This window comes from Loxodonta africana, chromosome 7 (genome assembly GCF_030014295.1).
Source record: "Loxodonta africana isolate mLoxAfr1 chromosome 7, mLoxAfr1.hap2, whole genome shotgun sequence".
In the NCBI taxonomy this organism is placed as follows: Eukaryota; Metazoa; Chordata; class Mammalia; order Proboscidea; family Elephantidae; genus Loxodonta; species Loxodonta africana.
In genome coordinates this window covers 35,408,577-35,421,192 of record NC_087348.1, presented here as the reverse complement: position 1 = coordinate 35,421,192, position 12,616 = coordinate 35,408,577, and the positions used below count along the sequence as shown (strand labels likewise).

Here is a 12,616-nt window from a genome sequence, read left to right as displayed (position 1 = left end):
ACAGGGGCAAGAATGGAGTCTTATGGGTCATTGCATTATCCACAGTTTCTAAGTCAGTCACCATTAAATGCAGTTTTTGTTTTCTTTTTTTCAGGGGGGAGGATGGGGAGTATCAAATCATTTTATTTGAAGGAATGGTACAAAGGAAAGAACTTAAGTGAATGTTTTGGCACAACCTATAGAAAAGGTAAAGGTAAATCCAACATGCATGCACTGCCTCGGTGACTACAGAAGTCACCCTCCTGGTTATGGGGAAGCCAGGCTAATGCTTAGCTCTCTTTATCACTGTCTCCTAGGTGTGCTTGTCAATGAGATACTCTGCCAGGCCAGATCTGGTGCAAGGTGGTGACATATCACCCGATTCTTTGATGGATTTCACCTGCTCATTCAGGTAATGAGGCTCAATGAAGTGGGGGTCATTTAGTCAGTGGCGTTTTTATAGTTCCAGTAATGACTGACTCACACTTTTTTCCAAGTATAGGTGATCTACTTCTGAAAGATCACAGCCACTGAAAGCCCTATAGAGCGCAGTTCTGCTCTGAAACACATGGGTCACCATGAGTCAAACTGATTCCACAGCAACTGGCAGCCCACATACCATGGCATTCGGCCCGCTGTCCCAGTCATCGTGGTCTGGTTTCTTGATATCCCAAAGGAAGATTCAGCCATTCCTTCAGCAGTTTCTCAGCATGTTCCTTCTCTGCATGAGATTGGTGAAGAAAATGTTTGGCAAAATTCTTCAAAGCCATCATCATGCTCAAAGAAAGACAGACATGGACAATGGGTAGATGTACAAGGCTTAGTGCTCCAGGTAGATCTAGCAGTTGATGGCAGCTTCCAAGCCCTGGCTGTAGTTCTGGCGTACCTGTGAGGAGCAGGAGGAGAGGGAACGATGGCTGGGGGAGGAAGGCTTGGGGTGGTCCAATGGTGCTGTGAGGAGGTGGCGGGGGGATGGCTCTCAGCAGCCGGAGGTGAGGGGGTCCAAGTGCTGGGTTCCCTCCAAGCACCATGGAAGGAGGACACTGCGGTGACTCTCTGAGAAGGACTTCTGGCTTTAATGCATTATTTTTGATAGATGGATTTTTAGAAACAGCCTGCATCATAGGATAGGAGCATCAGCAGGGAGCTGGAATTTTCATGTAGCATTATTTCTTTGTATATGCTTAGGGGATCATTGTTTCTTTTGTCCCTGTTGAGTCAGCATTAATCTGGACATGTCATGTGTACTTACTTTGTTACCAGAACTTAGTTCGTAAACATACTCATTAAAACAATGCCTTTCTGAACCTGACTTTATAAGGAAGCTTGTTTCTCACAGACCACATGGCTCAGCTGCAGGGAGCCATGGTAGAACCCACTCAAAGAGGAAAATAAATTTTCAGCATTTTAGTTGATCAGGCAGCCTCACGGTGAGGGAAAGGGGATAAGATGTTGCACCTTGGCAGGCATTAAGAGTTTATGCTCCCCACCAATATTCCACTACGAAATAGAGAGAAATGTCACTGGTGGAATTCAGTTCAACTAAACCTAGCTAAGCCAGGCAGTTTCTAGTTTAAAGGACACAGTAAGCTTTGTAGCTTCAAGGGCATCCTGGCAGAAGGTGCCAGGTCTCTGTGCTCTGGAAACATCTCTGCTGTTCTAGATAATTAACCAGAACTAGTCTGAGAGCAGCCTGGAAAATCAGAATTTAGCAGTTCTATTTCTGCAAAGCAGATCCTTTCGAGCGGCATTCTGGCCAATAGCTGTGATTGAATTTGATGACAGCACCACTAACGCCAAGGATCAATGGTAATTTCAGAGTGGACAGGTATCCCGGAGGTTCCAAAATTCTTGTACTTTATAATGACACATAAGAAAAAAATACCCAGCATTTTTGTTTTCAAAGAACTTGTGTGTCTATACAGAGCCCCTATGTTTAATGTTCCATCAAAAATGACTTAGAGTAATGCTTACTGTCGTCAGTTTACCTGTTTAGATTGTTTGCACCACTTTCAAGAGATGTTGTCCTTTCTCCAAAAACAGGAAAGGTTATGCTGCCACTGGGTAGTAATAGTGCCTCAGTTATGGCCACATGGTACAAAAAGTCATGCTTCTTAAGAAAGTTTGTTTACCTGACATCCATATTGAACCACAGAAAACGACTTCTATTAATGATGATGCATTTAGTTTACAAAGAAAACAAACTATTAAGTACATTCGTTATTTTTTCCTTCTATCCCTAACTTTGCTGGCAACCGTTGAATGTAAAGCTGATTTTATTGTCTGACCTAATGTTATTTTTCTACTTTTCCCCGGATCTGTTCTCTGGTTCATGCTTAGTGATCGAGGTGCTTCAGGCTGTTTCTCCTGCAGCATGAAATTTATGGTCCTGCTCAGGAAGTTAATTAGCTTAGCTTGTCATTTTAAAATTTCTAGCCAGAGTCATCCCTCTCAGCCTCTCGCCAAAAGCAGAATGAGAAATGACAGGCATATTAGCTTCTAGGTGCTGCAGCATGTAAGTCCCTGTGGGGCACGTCTTCCTAATCTGAGGAGGAAACCTCGCCTCTTTTCTAAAGGAAACAAATAGGCTCCTTTCCTAAAAGGGGTTTCCAGGACTTACTGCCAGCTGAGCAGGCCCTGAAATTTAACTGTCATGGCCTTACAGGAGTTATTGGATGTGGAGGCTCACCTGGATTTCACAGAAGTCTCTCCTTTTTTGCCCCTTCAACATCTTAGCATCCAAACCACATCTCTCAGAAAGCCATTTGCTCTCAAGAAGCACATTTAAAAAAAAAAAAAAATCTGATCATGTATTCTGATTTTTTATTAAAAAAATATTATCATACTAGGGTGCACTAACTTTTATAAACTTTCTCCACAATTACTCGGAGAAAAATGAAGTTATTTCTGAACAACTTTCAAACAAGTTTTGCCTTTAGCAATTTGTAATGATTTGGGAATAAGGATATTCTGTTCGGGAAAAAAAGTGGGGCTTTGGCTGAATGCTTTCTAGACACTAGTTTTAAGGTGTGAGAAAGGTGTGGAACAGGGGAAGGTCACTTGCAAACTCCCTATGTGATGAGCTTGGGTAGATATTATTCCCTTTAAAAAGACTCTGTACTATCTGCTCAATTTCTCTGTAAATCTAAAACTATTCTGAAAATAAAATGTATTCATTTAAAAAAAAAAAAGACTCACACACTGGAACTGGAATAACCCTGGTGGCATAGTGGTTAAGAGCTACGGCTGCTAACCAAAAGTTGGCAGTTTGAATCTATCAAGCGTTCCTTGGAAACCCTATGGGGCTGTTCTACTCTGTCCCATAGGGTCATTATGAGTCGGAATCAAGTTGACGGCAACTGTTTCTTTTTTAATGTGGTTCTAATACTAACCACTCAGGTGGTGGTGGTAGCCGAAAGAGTTTAAAAGTGATAATGAAAAGCATGCTAGCAAACTTTCAATCCAATGTGACAGGAAAAAGGTAAAGTCAAAACGGAGAGCTGGCATAGGCTAGGGTGACCTTTAACACAACTCTACCCTGTTGACATGACATGCGGCAGCCAGCAGGCTGTGCTAAGTGCTTGTGAGAGGTTACTGAAAACAAACAGCTGAAAGAAAACATCTGTTCACATAAGACGATGCAGTTAACCAATCTAAATAAACAACTGGTTAGAGAGAAAAAATTTTAATACATGGGTTAGAAAATTTACAAAACCATGTTGAACATAATAAACGCAACATTAAATTCCGGGTAATATGAGAATTTTCTCTATGTGGGAATACCTCACTTTGAGTGAACCTGATATACAGATGTCTGGCTGGTCATCATCACTAGAAGGTTTTGACACAAGACTTTTTTTATACAGTACTCTCCCAAAATATGTTTAAAATAGCGATCTTTTGAAATTCATCTGCACATAATTTTAGGAAGAATATTGATTGGTTAAAATGAGGTATATCTGTGCTGTAGTTCCACGAGCACACACTGGAGTTTCTAATAAAGGAAGCCTTTCTATACATCATAATAAAATTTCACCTTATGAGAAACTAATTCATGATGTATGCATCTTGAGGGCGTGCGCACAGTGTAAGCACAAAGGTAATGTGACTGACTGATGAACGCACGACACAGTGTCCCCCAAATGGACGCAGTACCCAGTCCTACAGCATATGTAACTCAAAACACCCCCTAGGAAGAGCCTGTGCATGGTGCAGCCCAGGCCTGTCTATGGGTAGGTGTATACATGCAAGGACGGGTATGTTGGCATGGCAGCACGGCTTCTCTTCGCCACAGGGTATCTGCTCCTGGACCAGTCTGGCTTCATACCTGGAGCTGGCTCTTGGCTTGTCTTTGTGCTTGTTTTTGGAGAGCATGATTCTGTAAAGCCCGGCTTCCTGCTCTGTGCAAACAAGATATAAAAGTCAAAATCACTTCATGCTGTGATTTCCAAAGTTATAGTCAGGGTTGAGACTAGTTTTGCAATGAGTTAGTAAGATGTATTTGCATTTTCCCCCAAATACCAAAGTAGCCCATGTAATCAATAACAGGGCAGAAATGAATCAAGCATTTGCCCTCGTCCCTCAGTCAAAGAGGTTCACGGGCAACATTTTAATTGCCCTGAAAAGTTGAAGGACTGCATTTTATAAGCTATCTAGAAACATTACACAAAGGAAGAGAACTTGATTGATTGAGGGGGGAGATGGCCCATTTTTCCAACTCTGCTTATCTGACATGCCATGGAAGTTAAATGCCCATATCTCTGTTACAGAGACATCACACTAGAAATTTTAGGAAAATGAACTAAAGGTAAAGGTTTGGATAGTATTCATCCACTACACTGTATTTAGTGAATTCACGGTTACATATTGCTGCTTAACTAGCATGTTTCAGTTTGTGGGGCATGGTTTTAAGCACCCATACACTTCTTGCAATGTATGCTGAATGGACAAAGGACAAGTTCCTCATTCATCAGTTGTGAGGACAGAAACTCTCTGAATTGACTTTATTTAAACCTCTCTTTTCATTGCTCTTCAGTTTCAGTTACACCATAGTGATATAGCTTGTCACCCTTCCTAGAGGATCACTGCCTTAAGGGCAGGGACCATGTCTTTACAGTCCTCAAAGGGCCCGACACATAGTAGGTTCTTCATAAGGTGCTGTTGTTATTAGTTGCTGTTGAGTCAGCATGGTTACCCCATTCTGTTATAAGAATGAAACTTTCTCTGGTTCTGTGCCAATAAGATGTTGTTAGGTGATGTCAAGTTGCTTCCAACTCATAGTGACCCTATGTACAACAGAACGAAACACTGCCTGGTCCTGGGCCATCCTCATGATTGTTGTTATATTTGAGCCCATTACTGCAGCTGCTGTGTCAGTCATTTCATTGAGGGTATTCATTTTTTTTGCTGATCCTCTACACCTTACCAAGCATGACATCCTTCTCCAGGGACTGGTCCCCCTGATAACATGTCCAAATCAAGTGCGATGAAGTCTTGCCATCCTCGCTTCTAAGGAACATTCTGGCTGTACTTCTTCCAAGACAGGTTTGTTTGTGTTATCTTCAACATTCTTCACCAACACCATAATTCAAAAGCATTCATTCTTCTTTGGTCTTCCTTACTCATTGTCCAGCGTTCCAATGCATATGAGGCAACTGAAAATACCATGGCTTGGTGGTCATCCAAGATGCATTAGTTGGTCTCAATCCACCTGGAGCTAAGGAGAAGGAAGAATACCAAAGACACAAGGAAAATATGAGCCCAAGAGACAGAAAGGGCCACATACGCCAGTGACTCTATCAGCCTGAGACCAGAAGAACTAGATGGTACCCAGCTGCCACCAATGACTGTCCTGACAGGGAACACAACAGAGAATCCCTGATAGAGAAGGAGAAAAGTGGGGTGTGGAACTCAAATTCTAGTAAAAAGACCAGACTTAATGGTCTGTTTGAGACTGGAGGAACCCCAGAAGTCATGGTCTCCGGATTCTCTGTTAGCCTAAAACTAAAACCATTTCCAAAGCCAACTCTTCAGACAAAGATTAGACTGGACTGTAAGACATTAAATGATACTGGAAAGGAATGTGCTTCTTAGCTCAAGTAGATACATGAGACTAAACGGGCAGCCCCTGTCTGGAGGCGAGATAAGAAGGCAGAAGGGGACAGGAGCTGGCTGAATAGACAAGGGAAATACAGGGTGGAGAGAAGAAGAGTGCTGTCGCATTGTGGGGAGAGCAACTAGGGTCACATAACAATGTGTGTATAATATTTTGTATGAGAAACTGACTTGAATTGTAAACTTTCACCTAAAACACAATTATAAAGAAAAAAATTCAGCAAATTAAAAAAAAAAAAAAATACCATGGCTTGGGTCAGGTGCATTTTAGTCCTCAAGGTGACATCTTGCTTTTGAACACCTGAAAGAGGTCTTTTGCAGCAGATTTGCTGAATGCAATTTGTTGTTTGATTTCTTGACTGCTGCTTCCATGGGTGCTGAGTGTGGATTCAAGTGAAATAAAATCCTTGACAACTTAAATGTTTTCTCCATTTATCATGATGTTGCTTACTGGACCAGTTGTGAGCATTTTTATTTTCTTTACGTTGCGGTGTAATACATACTGAAGGCTGTGGATTGATCTTCATCAGTAAGTGATTCAAGTCCTCTTCACTTTCAGCAAGCAAAGCTGTGTCATCTGCATACTGCAGGTTGTTAATGAATCTTCCTATAATCCTGATGCCTCATTATTCTTCATATAGTCCAGCTTCTGGGATTATTTGCTCAGCAAACAGATTGAATAAGTATGGTGAAAGGACAGAACCTCGACACATACCTTTCCTGATTTTAAACTATGCAGTATCCCCTTGTTCTGTTCAAATGACTGCCTCTCTTGGTCTAGGTACAGGTTCTGCATGAACACAACTTAGTGTTCTGGAATTTCCATTCTTTGCAATGTTGTCCATAATTTGTTATGATCCACACAGTTGAATGCCTTTGCATAGTCAAAAAAAAAAAAAAAAAAAAAACACTGGCAAATATCTTTCCAACTCCCAGCAACTCCATGTGTGTCAGAATAGAACTGTGCTCCATGGGGTTTTCAGTGGCTGTGATTTTTTCAGAAGTAAATCACAAGGCCGTTTTCCCAAGGTGTCTCCAGGTAGGTCTGAACCACCGACCTTTTGGTTAGCAGCTGAACACTTAATTGTGTGCACCACCCAGGGACCCCTGCCAATAAAATACCAATGGGTAAATGACAGCTTCACTCTGAGAAGTCCCAAGCAAGGGACTTGGGAAGACTGCAGGGACTTCACCTTGGGAGAACTACCCATTCTCTTTCTAGTACACCTGCATTAATCCAGTGGTTCTCAACCTTTGTTCCACCCAGACATGTGTGAGCAGCACATTCCCACAGAAGAACCCAGGGCTATTCAAAATGACGGCTTACTAGCTGATTCTCCACCCCTTTTTCCTCCCACTCAGGGAAGAATATGCAAGTGCAAATGAGTAAGATGTTATTATAGGGATAAGTATGAATTCATTCTCACTTATTCTTTTTTGAAAAAGAAAATCATTCGCAAAGCTCGGTATTGAAGGATCACTGTTGACACTGGACGTGAGGCAGCTCTCTCAACTGAGGATGACACCCTGTGTGTTGTTAACATCTCCCACAGTTGAGAACCGTGGTGTTAATTACCGATTTACCTGAAATGTTGCTATGGAGGCACAAAATGATGGCTGCCTAACAAATATTTGTGGAAATGAAATTCTCAATAGGAAACTCTGGGTGGGCTTCCTCTGGCCCCTTGTGGGCTGGGTCCCAGCGTGGTCAGCTGGTTTGTGGCCTGAAAGTGTACCTTGAACGTTCACCTGAGCAGAACAAATCCGAGGAGGCAGAGTATGTGGGTTATCACCCCTCCAAATCACTGAATGCACTGGAAAAGTAAATAAAATTGCCGGCATGTATGTACACATTTTAAGTGAAGTACCTGTAGTCTCTCTTTATTCTTAGTCAGAATTAGGGTGGTCATTTCTGATGGATCCAGGGAGGTGTCTTTTTCTCTTGCACTTACCCGTGTCTAAAAGTAAATGAGCAAATTTCACTAAATTTCCCACTTGAACAAAAGTGATTATACTGAACGTGCATTATCTGTGTGATTTTTAGTCATGCGTGTTGATTCATTATGATACCCTGACATGAAAAGAGAGGCAGGACACAAACTAATAATCCAATCAAAAGAAGGAAAGAAAACTACCATTTATTGAGTACCTACCAAATGCCATGGAGTCCCTGTGTGCTGCAAACAGTACATGCACCTGGACGCTAATCAAAGGGTTGGTGGTTTGAGTCCACCCAGAGGCACCTTGGAAGAAAGGCCTGGTGATCTACTTCCAAAAAAATCAACCACTGAAAACCCTATGGAGCACAGTTCTACCCTGACACGCATGAGGTCATCATGAATTGGAATCAACTGGATGGCAATTGGTTTACTATATGCCAGGCACTCTACACACATTTTCTCATCTAATCCTCACAACAGTCTTATGATTTAGATATTATTACTCGTATTTTTCTGAACCACCACGTATCTGTCAGTTTGTTGTACTGTGGTAGCTATCACTGATAGGATAATATCCATATACCTATAAGGAAGGCCAGTTAATACAACCATTATTCAAATTTACACACTGACCACTAAGGCCAAAGATGAAGAATTTGAAGATTTCTACCAACTTCTGCAGTCTGAAATTGATCAAACATGAAACCGAGATGCATTGATAATTATTGGTAATTGGTAAGTGATAATTATTTGTGATTGGAATGCAAAAGTTGGAAACAGAAGCATCAGTAGCTAGAAAATATGCCAGAGATTGCATGATAGAATTTTGCAAGACCAATGACTTCTTCATTGCAAATACCTTTTTTCAATAAGATAATAACATTTCAACAACATAAACAGCAACTATACACATAGACTTTCCCAGATGGAACACACAGGAATCAAATCAACTACATCTGTGGAGAGAGATGATGGAAAAGCTCAATATCATCAGTTAGAACAAGGCCAGGGGCCAACTGCAGAACAGCTCATCAATTGCTCATATGCAAGTTCAAGCTGAAGCTGAAGAAGATTAGAGCAAGTCCATGAGAGCCAAAATTCAGCCTTGAGTATATCCCATCTGAATTTAGAGACCATCTCAGGAACAGATTTGATGCATTGAACACTAATGACCAAAGACCAGACGAGTTGTGGAATGACATCAAGGCCATTATACATGAAGAAAGCAAGAGGTCATTAAAAAAAAAGACACCGAAAGAAAGAAAAAAGGCCAAAATGGATGTTAGAAGAGACTCTGAAACTTGCTCTTGAACGTAGAGTAGCTAAAGTGAATGGAAGGAATGATGAAGTAAAAGAGCTGAGCAGAAGATTTCTAAGGATGGCTTGAGAAGTCAGAGTAAAATATTATAATGGAATGTGCAAAGACTTGGACTTAGAAAACCAAAAGAGGAAAATATACTCAGCATTTCTCAAACTGAAAGAACTGAAAAAAAAAAAATCCAAGCCTTGAGTCACAATATTGAAGGATTGCACAGGAAAGAGATTCATATTTATGCCTATTCCAAAGAAAGGTGATTTAACTGAATGTGGAAATTATTAAACAATATCATTTATATCACACACAAGTAAAATTTTGCCAAAGACCCTTCAAAAGCAGTTGTACCAAGACACCAACAGGGAACCGGCAGAAATTCAAGCCAAATTCAGAAGAGGATGTGGTACGAGGGATATCATTGCTGATGTCAGACAGATCCTGGCTGAAAGCCGAGAATACCAAAAAGATGTTTATCTGTGTTCTACTGACCATGCAAAGGCACTCAACTGTGTGGATCATAACAAATTATGGATAACATTGTGAAGAATGGGAATTCCGAACACTTAATTTGCTCATGAGTAACCTATACATAGATCAAGAGGCAGTCAGCATGACTATTTCCAATTGCCTCATATGCATGCGAAAGCTGGATAATGAATAAGGAAGACCAAAGAAGAACTCGTGCCTTTGAATTGTGGTGTTGGAGAAGATTACTGAATATACCAGAGACTGACCAAAGAACAAACAAATCTGTCTTGGAAGAGGTACAGCCAGAATGCTCCTTAGAAGCAAGGTGGGTGAGACTACACCTCACATACTTTGGACGTGTTAACAGGAGCAATCAGTCCCTGGAGAAGGCCATCATGTTTGGTCCATGAAGGTCATCAAAAAAGAGGAAGACCCTCAACGAGATGGGCTGACATAGTGGCTGCAACAATGGGCTCAAGCCTAACAATGAATGCCAGGATGGTGTAGGGCCAAGCAGTGTTTCGTTCTGTTGTACACAGGGTTGCTATGAGTCGAAACTGACTTCACAGCACCTAACAACAACAACAACATGGGGAAAATATTGAATGAAGCTGGAAACGTCAAAAGAAGATGGAAGGGATATACGAGTCACTCTACCAAAAAGAATTTGTTGATATTAAACCATTTCGGGAGGCAGCTTATGATCAAGAACTGATGTTATTGAAGGAAGAAGTCCAAGCTGCACTGAAGGTGCTGGTGAAAAACAAGGCTCCAGAAATGGACGGAATACCAATTGAGATGTTTCAATGAACGGATACAGCATTAGACGTGCTCACTCATCTATGTCAAGATATTTGAGGACAGCTGCCCGGCCAACCGACTGAGAGAGATCCGTATTTGTGCCCATTCCACAGAGAGTGACCCAAAACAATGCAGGAATTATCTAACAATATCATTAATATCACACACAAGTAAAATTATACCGAAAATCACTCAAAAGCAGTTGCAGCAGTACATCAACAGGGAACTGCCGGAAATTCAAGCTGGATTCAGAAGAGGAAGTGGAATGAGGGATTTCACTGCTGATGTCAGGTGGATTTTGGCTGAAAGCAGTGAATACTAGAAAAATGTTTATCTGTGTTTTATTCCCTATGCAAAGACATTCAACTCTGCGGATCATAACAAATTATGGGTAACACTGTGAAGGATGAAAATTCCACAACACTTAATTGTGCTCATGAAGAACCTGTACATAGACCAAAAGGCAGTCACTCAAACAGAACAAGGGAATACTGAATGGTTTTAAGTCAGAAAAGGTGTGCATCAGGGTTGTATCCTTTCATCATACTTATTCAATCTGTATGCTGAGCAAGTAATCCCAGAAGCTGGACTATACGAAGAAGAATGAGGCACCACGATTGGAGAAGGACTTATAAACAGCCTACAATACGCAGATGACAAAATCTTCCTCGCTGAAAGTAAGGAGGACTTGAAGCACTTAACTGATGAAGATCAAAGACTACAATCTTCAGTATGGATTACATCTCAACATAAAACAAATAAAAGTCCTCACAACTGATCAATAAGCAACATGATGATAAGTGGAAAAATGACTGAAGCTGTAATCTATTTCCTTTTACTTGGATCCACAATCAACGCCCAAAGAAGCAGCATTCAAGAAATCAAAACATGTACTGCATTGGGCAAATTTGTTCCAAAAGACCTCTTTAAAGTGTTCAAAAGCAAAGATGTCACTTTGAGGACTAAGGTGCACCTGACCTCAGCCATGGTATTTTCAATTGCATCATATGCATGCAAAAGCTGGACAGTGAATAAGGAAGACCGAAGCAGAATTGACGCCTTTGAATTATGGTGTTGGCGAAGAATATTGACTATACTATGGCCTGCCAGAAGAACAAACAATCTGTCTTGAAAGAAGTACAGCTGGAGTGCTCCTTGGATGCGAGACGGTGAGACTTCATCTCACATACCTTGTATGTGTTATCAGGAGGGACTAGCGCCTGGAGAAGGACATCATGTTTGATAAATGTAGATGGTCAGTGAAAAAGACGAAGACCCTCAACAAGATGGACCGATACAGTGGCTTCAACAATGGGCTCAAGTGTAAGGATCATGAGGATGACACAGGACTGGGCAGTGTTCTGTAGGGGTGCTATGAATTGGAACCAACTTGACAGCAACTAACAACAATATTTTTCTGAAAATTAGCCAATAAAAGCCATATGGAATACACAATGTTGTAGGAGACTTTGACTCACTTTGGATGCGTCATTAAGAGGGATCAATCACTGGAAAACAACATCATTTTTGGTAAAATGGAGGTACAGCAAGGGCAAAGGAAACCCTTGATAAGATGGACTGACACAATGGCCACAACAATGGACTCAAACATACCAGTGATCATGAAGGTGGGCAATGTTTCGTTCTGTTATACATAAGGTTGGCTACTTGATGGCAAGTAACATCAACAATTTTTCAGAGGCAGAAATTGAGTCCCAGGTTGGTGTTACGGGTTGAATTATGTCCCCCCAAAATGTGTCAAGTTGGCCAGGGCATGATTCCCAGTACTGTGTGACCGTCCATCATTTTGTCATCAGATGTGATTTTCCTGTGTTGGAAATCTTACCTCTATGATGTTAATGAGACAGGATTAGAGGCAGTTATGTTAAGGAGGCAGAACTCAATTTACAAGATTAGATTGTGTCTTAAGTCCACTTTTGAGATAAAGAGAAGAAAGCAGAGAGACATGGGGATCTCGTACCACCAAGAAAGCAAAACC

The 12,616-nt window shown here is 41.2% G+C and overlaps 1 protein-coding gene and 1 pseudogene across 4 annotated transcripts in view; both read right to left on the bottom strand.

The window, feature by feature from the left end:
* Nucleotides 1–269: 269 nt before the first annotated feature.
* LOC135232136 (ferritin heavy chain-like) lies at nt 270–2,710 on the bottom strand (annotated as a pseudogene).
* Nucleotides 2,711–3,319: 609 nt separating this feature from the next.
* Nucleotides 3,320–12,616, bottom strand: part of AGBL2 (AGBL carboxypeptidase 2) — a 47,924-nt gene continuing 38,627 nt past the window's right edge. For 2 of the 4 annotated variants that reach the window (XM_010592058.3, XM_010592061.3), the window contains 2 exons: nt 7,962–8,051; nt 3,320–4,379 (listed from right to left, as the gene is read on the bottom strand). In XM_010592058.3, coding sequence (XP_010590360.1) covers nt 4,206–4,379; nt 7,962–8,051 — 264 coding nt within the window. In that variant the 3' untranslated portion in view covers nt 3,320–4,205. The remainder of the gene's footprint in view (nt 4,380–7,961; nt 8,052–12,616) is intronic. The other 2 variants (XM_010592060.3, XM_010592063.3) reach the window with 1 other exon arrangement.